At 40.6% G+C, this 14,486-nt stretch overlaps 1 protein-coding gene across 4 annotated transcripts in view; it reads left to right on the plus strand.

Moving 5' to 3' along the window:
- nup188 (nucleoporin 188) overlaps positions 1-14,486 on the plus strand; it is a 31,022-nt gene that overhangs the window by 11,350 nt on the left and 5,186 nt on the right. For 3 of the 4 annotated variants that reach the window (XM_034311350.2, XM_034311353.2, XM_034311352.2), the window contains exons 15-37: positions 1,040-1,195; positions 1,761-1,887; positions 2,039-2,126; positions 2,580-2,656; positions 3,028-3,142; positions 3,926-4,046; positions 4,852-4,918; positions 5,255-5,380; positions 6,167-6,303; positions 6,663-6,769; positions 7,192-7,398; positions 7,709-7,878; positions 8,179-8,248; positions 8,956-9,023; positions 9,389-9,584; positions 10,086-10,163; positions 10,399-10,484; positions 10,600-10,745; positions 10,911-11,083; positions 12,067-12,267; positions 12,406-12,498; positions 13,042-13,194; positions 13,678-13,815. In XM_034311350.2, the coding sequence (XP_034167241.2) occupies positions 1,040-1,195; positions 1,761-1,887; positions 2,039-2,126; positions 2,580-2,656; positions 3,028-3,142; positions 3,926-4,046; positions 4,852-4,918; positions 5,255-5,380; positions 6,167-6,303; positions 6,663-6,769; positions 7,192-7,398; positions 7,709-7,878; positions 8,179-8,248; positions 8,956-9,023; positions 9,389-9,584; positions 10,086-10,163; positions 10,399-10,484; positions 10,600-10,745; positions 10,911-11,083; positions 12,067-12,267; positions 12,406-12,498; positions 13,042-13,194; positions 13,678-13,815 (2,900 nt within the window). The remainder of the gene's footprint in view (positions 1-1,039; positions 1,196-1,760; positions 1,888-2,038; positions 2,127-2,579; positions 2,657-3,027; positions 3,143-3,925; positions 4,047-4,851; positions 4,919-5,254; positions 5,381-6,166; positions 6,304-6,662; positions 6,770-7,191; positions 7,399-7,708; positions 7,879-8,178; positions 8,249-8,955; positions 9,024-9,388; positions 9,585-10,085; positions 10,164-10,398; positions 10,485-10,599; positions 10,746-10,910; positions 11,084-12,066; positions 12,268-12,405; positions 12,499-13,041; positions 13,195-13,677; positions 13,816-14,486) is intronic. The other variant, XM_034311351.2, reaches the window with a different exon arrangement.

Here is a 14,486-nt window from a genome sequence, read left to right on the forward strand (position 1 = left end):
CTGCTAATCCTAGTACTACTCCTGCTACTGCCACTCCTACTCCTAGTACTAGTACTTCTACTACTAATAATAATACTACTCCTAGTACTACTCCTCCTCCTCCTAGTACCACTCCTACTCCTCCTAGTACCACTCCTACTACTCCTAGCACTACTACTACTACTCCTCCTAGTACCTCTCCTACTCCTACTACTACTCCTCCTAGTACCTCTCCTACTCCTACTACTACTCCTCCTAGTATTAGTACTACTACTACTCCTCCTACTACTGCTAATCCTAGTACTACTCCTGCTACTGCCACTCCTACTCCTAGTACTAGTACTTCTACTACTAATAATAATACTACTCCTAGTACTACTACTCCTCCTACTCCTTTTACTCCTCCTCCTCCTCCTCCTACTACTACTACTAATAATAATAATGCTAATAATGCTAGGACAGTATCAATATCAACATCAACACCAAGAACAACAATAACAATAGAAACAAAAAGAACAATATCAACAGCAAAAACATCAAAAATAACAACTAAAACAACTATATCAACAATATCAACATAAAGAACAACAATAATATTATCAACAGTAGCGGTATCATCATCAACTACAATAATAACAGTAACAATATCAACAGCTATAACAGTAACAATATATAATAAATATAATAATATAATAAACCATAATGTTTTAAAGATACCTAGGGTTAGGAGGGTTAGGATTGGATCTTGCTTATTTCTTTATTTGAGGCTTCTGTTTACATTTTTCTAGCCCATAAATTAGCTCCGCCCCCAATGATGCTCAGCTCTGCTTTTTTTTGTTAAAATGCAACCCACAAGGCACATGTCATAACCATGTAGATAACAGTGAAAATCCTTTTCTTCATTTTTTTAGTCTTGCATTCGTTTATGTGTGGAACATGTACGTGAAATTTAACTTCACATAACAACAGGTAGATGGTAACCTGACTAGTGTGTCTGCATCTCTCTCTGTATTACTGACTATCTCTCTCTCTCTCTCTCTTTCTTCTCTGTCTCTTACAGGTGCAGGTCAGACCAACTTGCGGATGCCGCAGGGGTGTTATGGTCAAGTTTCCGCGAGCGAGCACGGCTACATGGTGCGCTGGGATTATTCTTATTCTTCATGGACCCTCTTCACCTGCGAGATTGAGATGCTGCTGCACGTTGTCTCTACTGCTGGTAAATACACATACACTGAGTGTTCACACACATAATGTTGATCGCTCTCATTGTGTTATGACTCTATTACACACTTCAACATTAAAACATTTTGGATAAATGACCCCTGGGTATCATTTGATGTAGGGAAGAGACTCATGCAACTTTATGTCTATCATAGTCTATCACTATGCAATGTGTTATGTATTTATGTTTAATGACATCATTTTCATTCCGTATTTTGAGACCTTGAAATTATATACATTTTTGTGTGACAGTTCTTTAATTTTAAGATATTGAATCATAATGATTTAATCCTCAATAAAGGCAAAGCAGATACAATTTTTCAACTTTTGCTTTTTTATATATACTTTTAAGCAATATTTTGATGTCAGACTTCTCAAATGTATATTCTGCATTTGCTTTTGGTTTATTAATAGTCTTACTAAGTTGAAGAGGATCAGTTAGAAGCTACATTTTCTATATTTGTTTAAAATATTTATTGACACCTAGTGGTCAAATCAGGAACTAATTTTATATGTATATAAATAAAATATACTTATAATTAATTTTCGTGTGCTTATAGATGTGTTGGCGCACTGCGAGCGAGTGAAGCCGATTTTGGACTTGGTGCATAAGATCATCAGCACTGACTGGACAGTGTCTGACTGCTTGCTCCCCCTCACTTCACGCATCTACATGCTGCTACAGAGGTGAAGGCACTCGAATACTTTGTCTTCAAGTCTGCATGTCACACACTCGTCTTTGCTTGGAAAAATGTTTTTGAAGTGTAGCTCTTCTGGGAGTCTGTTACAGTATGTTGTGAATTGAAATATTATTGAATTATTATCGATTGTTCTTCAGGCTGACTTCTGTAATAAACCCACCGGTGGACGTCATCGCTTCGTGTGTCAACTGCCTCATTGTTCTCGCCGCACGGCAACCTGGGAAGGTGGGTGGAGACTAAAAGCCATTCTGAAATAGCAATATTAATGTTAATACAGGGTGTCTCAAAAGTCTCCATACATAGAGGACTGTGTTTGGCAGCACCAGGTCGGTTGTGCCGTTGTCAGTAGATGTTCGTGGACGTCCATTTCTCAGTTGGTCCGCAATACTTCCAGTCTTTTTGAATTTGTTAATAAGTTTGGTAACAGTGTCGTGTGTCAGTGTGATGTGCTTGCCATTTTTCCTGTTAAAGTCCATCGTAACCTTGTGACAGCTTCCTGATCCAGCAATGAGAATGATTTCCATACATTCTTAAATGTCTGAAAAAATATATATAATATTAACTAAGTGTGAAAAATTTTTGCTAAAAAGTGTTAATTTCCCCTGTGTATGGAGACTTTTGGGACACAACAGCAAGTATAACAGCGAGTTCTTTTCTAATGCTTCTGTATGTGTGTAGGTTTGGTCCAGTCTGCAGCACACTGGCTTCCTGCCCTTCGCATCCACCCCTCTAACCAACATGGCACAGACCATCAGGTGAACACCAGCACCGTACATTTATTAAACTGAAAGCTCACACACAACCAGCAGTATAAAAAAACACCATATATTTTGAAACAAAGTTAATTTTATTGCTGCATTGCTAAGACCCCTGGCCTTTTTTCCCCATCACTGACTGATTAACTGACAGAGCTTAGGAAATCACTCTGGAAATGTGACGATATGTGTCTCTGTGTTCCTTTTTTCTATACACGATGATCAGGTTATTGAAGATAATGTTTGTTTACCATGTTTTAAAATTCAGTTCTTTAATTAACAGGACGTTGGGGTTTATTTAGTGATGAACCTGTAGTCTGTGCTTGTCATGACAGTCCTTCGTCTCTTTCTCTCTTGTCTCGTTCTGACAGTGCTGAAGGCATGAAGGCAGGTAACTACGGTAATCTGCTGGTGCTGATCGAGCAGCCGCGAGGAGAGTACGCAGTAACCATTGCTTTTTTGAGACTAGTGACCACGCTCGTCAAGGTAACACACACTGTCACGTACCCAGAAACGTCAAGTACCAGTGATTGTTATTGTGCTGCATATCAGAGAATATCTTTACTTTCATTACACTCAGAGCTATTGTATAGCATAAGGGTATGATACAGAAACCAGTAATGCTTTAAATTACACTTTAAATATTAAGTGATTAATGCTACTTTGAGCTATGTCCAAGTTACATAGTGGAATTTATGATTCAGGCTCAGTTCTGAATTTTGCTTGTTATGAACTGCAAATGTGTTATTAAACTGTTGATTCATATGGGTCATTGTGAGATGGTGAGAACATTAGTTAATGCAGGTTGATTATTTGTCTTAACTGGTTTATTACTGAGCAAATATATATATAAATTAATACCCCTGTTGTACTGAGTGTTAGTTACTTATTAATTGTTAATGTTACTTGTTAATGTCACTTATGTAAGGATGACCAAACCTGCTCTACTCTCCCAAAAGGAAGTTCCTGTTACCACTGCAAAGTTGATTACTTTCCAATAACAGCATGTCTCGTAGTGTTTTATTCCACTTATACAAGCAGCAATTTGGCAACACTAATAGTTTTTACCTATTAAAGAACCCATAGTTAGGTTTGTTGTTGTCATTACCAGCCTCTCCTTTCTCTCTTTTGAAGTTAGTAAGAGAAATGCACTGAGGAGTGGGGGAAAAATCAACAATTACACAAATGTTTGTGTGTGTGTGTGTGTGTGTGTGTGTGTGTGTGTGTGTGTGTGTGTGTGTGTGTGTGTGTGTGTGTGTGTGTGTGTAGGGTCAGGTGGGCAGTACTCAGAGCAGAGGACTCATTCCCTGCGTGCTTCTGGTCCTGAAGGAGATGCTGCCTACCTACCACAAGTGGCGCTATAACACACACGGTGTCCGGGAGAAGATTGGTGAGACGCACACACACCTTTGTTCTGATTTCACAGAGCAGACAGCTTATATAATCTGAGCTCTGATCAGTAAACACAGGCGTGATCTATGTGTCTGTCCCACATATAATTACCCTAAAACACACAAGCCAGAGAGCATGTGTGTTTTAGGATAATTATCTATGTAGGCATGATCTATGTAAATCAATAATTATCCTAAAACACACGCTCTCTCTGGCTTTAATCCATCCTCCAACATATTTTTTCCATTGCATTAAAATTATGTAGAGTATTGAATTAGGGGAACACGCACATGTAGGTGACATCATTAGTGTTCGTTTTCATGAACAGCCAAAAACACTATTGTTAGCTATTAGACTGAAAAGGATTAGTCCTGTTAGGCTGAGTCGTGGGGAAAAATAGTTCACCAAGGAGTGAGAATTGTAAGTGAGGAGGAATTGGTAATGGTGAGTGGAGGCACTTTTCAAACACTTGTGTTTTTTAAAAAAAATATTTAGTTATTTATTTGATAACCTCAGTTGTAGAGTCATCTCACACTGTTTATTTTTCTAAATTTACTCACAATGTATGTTGTTGCTAAAGCTAAGCATAGAGTAATAGAGGTATATAAAGTCAACATGTAGCATGTCAACCGTAATACCAAGAAAATACCAACTAAAATAATAACTTATCAAACAGATGAATGTTGGGGTGGAAGGATGGAGTAGAAGGAGGTGAAAGAATGTTGGATATTACTTTTTATCATTATATATTTTTTGACTCCTGTTCAAGAAAGATGAACATTTTTGAATTCTGTCTTCTTCAGGTTGTTTGATTCTGGAGTTGGTCCATGCGATCCTTAATCTTAGTCCTGAGGGGGAGTCACAGGGCAGGTATGGCAACCCATGACATTGATGATCATTGCTAGTTTTACACACACGCACACACAAACCCCCACACACCACTTATTAACAATTTGGTTGATCTCAGTGTCAAGCCATCTTTGAGATTAAGCTCCCTTAAGTGCAATGCTTAATAGTTTGTGTACCCTACAGAGTGCACTATATGTCCAGTAAGGAATCTTTTCTGCTCTTTTGCCCCTGTCTAAGTGCCTTGCATAGGTTAAATCACATTTCCATTATCTAATACCTGTTCCACTGATGTGTAAAGTATTATTTGTCTTATTATGAGACTCAGTGTGTGCGTTTGGTGACCTCTGACCCCTGCAGCACTCCCAGCCTGCAGTCTCTATGTATCTACAGTCTGGCGAACACTGAAGCAGGCCAGGCCGTGGTGAACATCATGGGCGTGGGAGTGGACACCATCAATACAGTGCTAGCAGCACAGCCCAGCAGGTGTGTGAGTGTGTGTGAGTGTGTGTGAGTGTGTGTGAGTGTGTGTGAGTGTGTGTGAGTGTGTGTGAGTGTGGGAGCAGATCTAAGTTTAAGGGATCTTTCTACCTACAGTCCAGTCCAAAATGGCAAGATAACATGATGATTTAATTGTTAAATTTGATCAATTTTGTCCCACTTTTCTGAGATATCATGCATGCCGTGACCTCTTTTTATAACATTTAAAATATGTTAATGATTGGAATCATTGGAAGCAGCTGATTTGATGTTAACATTTTGAATTAGAGCTCTAAATATTGTAAAATGTGGAAATTTGAATTTCAGGATTTTGTTTTCCTTTCTTTTCGGTGTTATATATTTTGTAGATCACTTATCATACTAACACACCTAGTTTTTATTCTTCTGCCACTAGGTGGCGGAGGAGTTATTTTTTTCCGTCCTTCCATTCATTCGTTTGTCCAAGATTCTCCTTAAAGCATGAACGGGTGGTTAAATGTTTCTAGGATTTATATGGAGTTATCATTTTAACCAGCAGATGAACTGATTAGATTTTGCGATCGATTCAAAAAGGACAAATGTCACATCAAGGTCAAATGTCAGAAATAGTTTTTGTTTAATAGCGTCCTTCCTTTTTGAAGAATATTTGAACTACACCACTTCAGGCATAACAATAAGGACTAGACTCTCTGGTGGAGGCATCTCCTGTGTTTTAAACCATGGAACTCAATTTTTAGCTCTTTATCTTTGTTTCTGTCTCTCTCTCTCTCTCTCTCTCTCTCTCTCTCTCAGCAGTGGGAGTTGTGAAGGTCCTGGTCAGGTTTTGATTCAGACAGTGAAGTTGGCCTTCTCTGTCACCAACAATGTCATCCGACTCAAACCACATTCAGACACCGTTTCTCCTCTGGAGCAGGCACTCACACAGCATGGTGAGAAAACACACACACACACACAAACACACACACACACACCCCCACACATATTTCATATTGTAAAACAATAACCACACCACTATGAAACCTCACTTGTAAGAATAGTTTGACGGAAAGATGGAAATGGTATTACTTACCGAGCCATTTTGTCTGAGGAGATTATGTGTGTTATGAATGCAGATTGCATGAGGCTTATCTGGTAGCTGTAGACTTGTTTGCTACATTAACCTCAGTTCCAGTGCAAAACTAAAGACACCAGCCTCAGACACCAAACATGTCTTGGCTAATTGACAGTATTTATGAATTGGCACATTGGCATCTGTAAATCTATTATTGTATATTTTTTTCTGTTACAGGTGGCCATGGCAACAACCTGATAGCAGTTTTGGCCAAGTACATTTACCACAAACACGATCCCGCTCTGCCGAGACTCGCTGTTCAGCTGCTAAAGAGACTCGCCTCGGTAAAATTCCGTCTTACAGAACTCTGTTACAAACACATTTCATTAATTAGGTCAATGACTGGTTCTACAATATGCTGCTGTGTTTATTCGCTGTATTGTTATTACTGTAGACACTTGAAAATATGAGCATCAATAATCAATTTTAAATAAATTTAAATAGATTTTGTTCTTGTATTTATATTTGTTCTAAAATGTGTGTTTGTCTTTTATTCTTATCTTACTGTGATACTCTGGTTGATTTTTCCATTCAGAACTATTTTAGTACGTTATTTTAGAGTGTTATGTTTCAGTGCATAGTGTTAAATTTAGCAATCTGCATTTACAAGACAGCAAAATCTCATTGTGTGTCTCTGTCTGTCTTTGTGTGTGTCTTGGTCTGTGTGTGTGGGTGTGTGCGTCTCTCTATGTGTGTGTGCGTGCAGGTGGCACCCATGTCAGTGTATGCTTGTTTAGGCAGTGATGCAGCAGCCATCAGGGATGCATTCCTTCGGCACATGCAGAGCAAAACGGTGGACCTGCGCGTCAAGGTCACCATCTTGGAGTTTCTCACTGTTGCCGTGGAAACACAGCCAGGTCTCATTGAGCTCTTCCTCAACCTCGAAACCAAGGAGGGCAGCGAAGGGACAAAGGTCAGAAGTCAGCTATGTATTGGTGCTCGAAATCAGATAGATTTTCCTGCTTATTTTCACTGCTGTTTAATCTAGTGTGATGCTTGAGCACCAAAACACTATGTAATTAGATGTGTGTAATTCAATTGCATAATAGTGGTAACAAAAAGTCACAACTGTTGAAGAGTGTACAAGTTTAATTTCTGGCTTGCCATGAATTAGCATTTTGTGGTGGATAAGCCTTGAACAGTTCCAGAGTAGGTGCTGGATCCATGTCTGTGGAAAAGCAGTATGTGTGTATTAGGTATCTGAATAATCGTCTGTCCGTCAGGAGTTCTCTCTGGGTGAGTGGAGCTGTCTGTCTGTGGTTCTGGAGCTGCTGGACACAGATGTGCAGAGCCAGTCATGGTGTCCCCCACTGCTGCAGCGCGCGGCGCTCGCCTTCCTACACGCGCTGTGGCAGGACCGCAGAGAGAGCGCGCTGTCTGTACTGCGCAGCAGGTACACACACACACACACACACACCACACATTTTCCTTCTATTCTAGTTTATTTTCCTCTGAGGACAGCACACATTGTCATTAGATCCAACTGTACTGCTCAAATTGACATTTTTGCTTGTTTTCTTTTTTTTTTTGCCACTTGGTGGAGCAGTGCATGCAATCTGCAATGAAATTACTGACAAACAGGCTAGTTGACAGCAGATTTTTTAGCAGTCATGGTTTACACTGGTGTGAGGTTTGACTAACTCATCTTAAACATTTATGCAGATTCTTATTATTATTTGTCTTTTGTCCTCAGGAAGAGGTTCTGGGACAATCTGACAGCACCGCTTTTCGGGACGCTTCCACCACCATCAGAGACCACAGAGGTGAAATTTAACGTGTATATTAAAAATTTGAAGCTTAACATAATTGCCTATAATAGCATCATATATATTCATACATATACACACATGCATGTATATATTACATTACACCAAAACAAAGTGGGATCTGGTGACCCTCGGGACTATGAAGCATAGGCAGAGGAATGTCTTTTCATTTTGTTAAAGCTTTGGAAATCACAGCCCACCATTATTAAAGTTATTATATTTATTACTGACTTCTTATGGGTCTTGACCTGTTTGACTGCTCACTTTTAATTAAACAGGTTTAATGTAAACATTGATAACTTAAAAAAACATGTAGGCCTATAAAAAAAAATCTAATAACAATCTTAATTTAAAAAATTAGAAAAATTAAAAAAATAGGTAAAATATTATCGTACACATTTGAATAATGATCCTAATATTAGGACAGTTGGATTATGTTCATAAAATCAGTCTGTACTGAGGGTTAAACTGTCGCTGGGCGCAAAAAGTTTAAGACTCCCTGCATTAAACGATGTGCTGCAGCTATTCTTATAATGGTGTACTTTCATAACAATATATCATCACGCCCTTACTTGTGCTTTATCCTGTTTATTTTCTATCTGAAATAACACCATTGAATGAATTAATTAATATCAGTGCAACTCTTAACTGTTGCATTTGTGATTGCTGTGTACATACTTTTAATCTGCTACTTTTTTGTTTAGCCGTGTATTTTGGAGTCTTGTGCCTTTGTAATGAAGATCATAGGCCTGGAGATCTACTATGTTGTCAGGTAAGATGACATTACACACTGTTTCGCACTGAATACTGTGAAAAAAGTATTAGGCATAATTGTATGCCTTTTTTCTGCACACGTATGCATATACATGTACAGTTTGTAATGTGGCGGCTATGTTTTGTTTTCTCACACACACCCACACATATGCTTTTACACATACACACCTGATCTGTGTGTGAGAATAATTTGTTTAACAATATATATCCTTGTTCATTTATATTAAAGCTACAAATAGAGTAATTTATAGTAATGTACTATGGTATACAATATAGTAAATACTATATAGTATAGTATACAATATAGTCATTTTTATGAGGTACTCAACATTCTGTGTGTGTGTGTGTGTGTGTGTTTTGCAGCGGTCAGCTGGAGGACTCTCTGAAAGCTGCACTGCAGCGCCTCAGCTCCCAGCGCCGCTATGAATTTTGGTCTCAGTACGTCAGGGAGCTGGTGTGTGTGGCCTGTGAGGATGAGGAGGGAGGAGTGAGGTCACTGCCCGAGACTCAGATGCTCATCTCAGCATGGAGGACCCTACTCATTCTCTCCACTAGCCATGTGGGTGCACTATGCTCAGGTGTACTCATACGAGAGTGCACTACATACACATTACCAGACATGAGAGTTCAGTATCCTTACACTGATAATCTCAATCATCTATAGGTGTGTACTATACGTGCAACCAAACATGTGCTCATGCATATTCATCTCCATCTTCATCAGCCCTCTCTGTACAGTGTACTCATGCTTGCTTCTAATCTCCATCAGCCATGTGGGTATACTGTACTCTCCATGAGTCACATTAGTATATCAATACACAATAATGTGGTACTGCACTATTGTTTATTCAGTTATATCAGAATATTGCTTATTCAGTTTTCAGTTAGTCAAAAGTAATAGAATAAAGCACAGTACTGTACTACAATACAATGCTCTACCATGTTGTATTCTGTTAAACGGTATGCTACAGAGTGATCCCAGTGTATTACACAAAATATCCATAAGCAGTGTTCTTCTTATATCTAATATATGTGTGTGTGTGTGTGTGTGTGTATACAGTCTGATGTAATGCACCTTAAGGAAGACTCCGTTAGGCTGAAGCTCTTCATGGATGTCCTAGAAGGAACCAAAGCAACAGTGAGTCACTCTTTTCTCCCTCTCTCTGTAACTCTTACACACTAAGTAATGTGTGCATGTACATGTACATGTACATACACTTACACAATAGCAAGCAATGGGTAGGCATTTGTTTTTTATGACATGGTGACAGGGATTTTTAAAATTTCATGCAAAGAAGTGAAAAATCTAAATTATCAACAGGCTACTTACATTCGTGTACTACCCCAGACTCATGTGTGTCTCTCTTTCACAGTTACTGATGCCCCAGTCTGTAGCATGTCTGCGTTTGGGCTCCATGATGGCTACCTTGCTGCTCATCATCCTCAAACAATGGAAAAGGTGTGTGTTTGCAATTGTATTTTATAGATCAGCTGATATTTTTATGCTTAAACATATTATACTAAAATTTTAGCCCTTTCTCTCCCCTCCCCCCTTTTAACTCTGTTTTTCTCAGTGTGTTGGTATCAGCTCCAGCTCTCCTTCCTCCTCTCTCTCTGATGTTAGAGAGCGTACTTCAGGCTGATCAGCATCTGATGGAGAGAACCAAAGCCAAGCTTTTCTCAGCTCTCATATCAGCTCTGCACATTCAGGGCCTTAATGGTGAGGTTGTGTCTGAGAGAGTGGGAGGGAAAAATGGGTAGTCAGAAATAAAGTTAATCCCCAAGTGTAACTAGTACAGACATAATTACAAGCTTAAAATAACTGTGGTTATAGATTAACAGGTCTGTGTCTATATAACTTGTTGATTATTGGTTATTTGCTTAGGAGGAGAGATTACCCAGCTGCCTCAGCTGTTGCTGTGTGTATGTGAGACTGTCCAGGATGAGGCTATGGCTTTGATTGACAGCACACGTCACATGATCCAAAAAGGTGACACTCAGGAGGACAGCATGGAGACAGATGCACCACGCAGCGTCCAGAAAGACCAGCGAGACTCTGTGAGTGTGTGCCTCTCTATCAGTGTATGTGGCTGCCTCTCTCTCTGTCTGAGTGTGGCTGCCTCTCTCTCTGTCTGTCTGTGGCTGCTTCTTTGTCTGTTTATTGCGCTGCTTCTCTGTCTGTGTGTAGTGCTGCCTCTGTGTCTGTATGTGGCTGCCTCTCTGTCTGTATGTGGCTGCTTCTGTGTCTGTGTGTGGCGCTGCTTCTGTGTGTGGCGCTGCTTCTGTGTGTGGCGCTGCTTCTGTGTGTGGCGCTGCTTCTGTGTCTGTGTGTGGCGCTGCCTCTCTTGTCTGTGTGTGGCACTGCTTCTGTGTCTGTGTGGCGCTGCCTGCCTGTCTGTGTGTGTGTGTGTGTGTGTGTGTGGCGCTGCCTCTGTGTGTGTGTGTGTTTGTGTGGCGCTGCCTCTGTGTGTGTGTGTGTTTGTGTGGCGCTGCCTCTGTGTGTGTGTGTGTGTGTGTGTGGCGCTGCCTCTGTGTGTGTGTGTGTTTGTGTGGCGCTGCCTCTGTGTGTGTGTGTGTTTGTGTGGCGCTGCCTCTGTGTGTGTGTGTGTGTGTCTGTCTGTCTGTCTGTGTGTGGCGCTGCCTCTGTGTGTGTGTGTGTGTGTGTGTGTGTGTGTGTGTGTGGCGCTGCCTCTGTGTGTGTGTGTGTGGCGCTGCCTGTCTGTGTGTGTGTGTCTGTCTGTCTGTCTGTCTGTGTGTGTGTCTGCCTGTCTGTGTGTGGCACTGCCTCTGTGTGTGTGTGTGTGTGTGTGTGTGTGTGTGTGTGTGTGTGGGGTGTCTGTCCGTGTGTGGCACTGCCTCTCTGTGTGTTTGTGTGTGTGGCTGCCTGTCTGTGTCTGTGGCTGCCTCTCTGTCTGTGCGTGGTTAGCCAGCTTCTGTAAGTTGTTTTTGTCCACCAGAGAACTGCTGAGTGAGTTGGATTTTGAATCCGTTAAAAACAATGTTTTCTTCTCTCTTACCTTCTCTGTCTTTTGCTGTATAAGGTGTGTGTGTTAGCTCTGCACCTGTCTAAAGAGCTGTGCAGGGCTGATGAGGATGGTGAGCAGTGGCTGCAGGTGATGAGGAAGCTGCCCGTCCTGCCCTCGGTTCTCAGTGCCCTTGAGCTCAGCCTGCGCTCCAAAAACAACCTGTACTTCACTGAGGCAGCTCTCCACTTGCTGCTCACATTAGCTAGAACTTCACAGGTAACCCTACACATAACTCTACTGTTATGATGATTATGCTAAGAAGAAGCATGTCACACTAGCAATTTGTCAGAATGGTATTACTTTCCCAAAGTTATAATCAGTATAATTGTTTGTGGTTGTGCTCTGGTTCTGTAGGGGGCAGCAGCAGTAGCAGGTGCTGGAGTGATTCAGAGCATCTGTCTCCCTCTTCTCAGTGTGTATGAAGGTCCGGCTAATGGAGCCACACAGGTACCAATTTCACTTTCAGTCCTGTTTTCGCTGTTTTCACTGTCTTAACAAGCCATTTCAGTACTTTAACAATCATCAAACAAGCTTCATTTGAGTTCATAACAATGGTGAACTGAGTATTTAAATACCTAGTAGCTCCAAATATGGCATTTTGATTCCCTCAAACTGTTTTTAGGTTACAGAAGACTTCTTCGTATCTGTACAATGATTGCTTTGGTAGCTACGTTATAAATGGTAACAATTTAAAGGAAAAACATGAATAAACGAGTAAGGAGGAGTGGAGAATGAGGACAGAGACTTGTAGAATCTATGCCAAGACACATTGGTGTTGTTCTGGCAGATTCTGGCCCAACTCCTTACCCAAAATCACACTTTGTGTTGATTTTTCCTTTAAATTGTCAACTATCTGTAGTTGAAAGGTTGAATAGGCTGTTGAAAACAGTAATGAAATACAGGTTTGAATCTTTCCGATGCTCATATTTCAGCAACTCAGTGTCTGCTTATGTTTCTTTCCTTGTTTTTGAAACCCTTTTTCTCTCTCAGGCGTTCTCTCGTAAGCCTGTAGACGCCCCCTCCTGGCCCGGTGTGTATCGGCTCTGTCTGTCTCTGATGGAGAGTCTGCTCAAGACACTGCGCTACAACTTCATCAACAAGGCCCTCGACTTTGTTGGGGTTCACCAAGAGCGCATCCTCCAGGTGTGTCCATGTTAATAAGTGTGTACACGGTTGATCAGAAACATCTTTATATCTTTATGGAGATGAAACAGACCATTGTGAGCTGTTCTTTTATTTCGTGATCTGTTGTTTGCTTTTTTTATATCGTTAGTATGACAAAAAAAAGCATGACATAATCGTTGACAAATTGCTGTGGTATAAGATGGACAGAACACTTCTGTTATTGGAAAATAAATCAACTCCAGGAATTAGCAACCGTGTTGCTGATTATTTTCCTACAACAGCACACCCTGTGGTGTTTTATTCCTAATTTAATTTGATCTTTGTCCACAAATCAGCAAACACGCATCTCCGCCATTGACTTTCCTTCAGACAGTTCAGCTTCTAGTCTCCCTGTCAGCAATCATTTGCCTCAAACAATGGACAGTTTTCCAAGTGATGTCTCAGTGAGTGTAGTGAAGATGTGACAGTGTAAAGTATGTTAATTGTGTCTGTGTGTTTCAGTGTCTGAGTGCAGTGCGTACAGTACAGTCTCTAGCATGTTTGGATGAAGCCGATCACACAGTGGGTTTCCTGCTGCAGCTGTCCAGCTTCTGTAAAGAGTGGCACTTCCATCTGCCACAGCTGCTCAGAGATGTGCAGGTATACACACACACACACACACACACAGCTTTCCAGCTACTGTAGGGTTGGGGGATACAGTAAGGGTTGTGCGACTACTAATTTTTACTAGTTGACAAGAAATTCAAGAAAGTATTTGATGAGTCATCTTTCGATACTTAAAGGGAAAACTCTTTCGGAAAATTGCTATTTTAGGCTGTTTCATTTGTGCAGCAATTAATGCGTCAAAACACACTTTAGTTAACAGCTACACACAGGCTACGAATAAAATTATGAAAGTAAATAAATCAGTGTGGAAGGTTTTTATATGCTATTGATGAATGGAGGGAGCGATGTCTACAGCAGCATCTGGGACGTTTTTCTGCCGTGTTAAACTGGATCAGCCTCTTTAACTTGGCATGAGCTGCGTCTGGATTTAAACTAACTGAGTGGGATTGGATAGTGATGTGCAACCCGTGGCTCCAAAATTGCTCTTTCACACAGCGCTGGTCACAGTGGAATTCACTCTGCAAACACAATGCAAGGAATTTATTTCAGTTTTATTTCACTTTAAAGGACAACACAAATAACTGCAGGAGGAGAGAAATTTGCACATACCTCTCCACTTCATGCAAAGTTATATAAAAGAGTTTATCCATTTAAAGCAAAAGGAAAAAAGAGCATAGTCTTGTGCAGTTGATCATAGAATTGGC

Source organism: Pangasianodon hypophthalmus, chromosome 15 (assembly GCF_027358585.1).
Source record: "Pangasianodon hypophthalmus isolate fPanHyp1 chromosome 15, fPanHyp1.pri, whole genome shotgun sequence".
NCBI classification, from domain to species: domain Eukaryota; kingdom Metazoa; phylum Chordata; class Actinopteri; order Siluriformes; family Pangasiidae; genus Pangasianodon; species Pangasianodon hypophthalmus.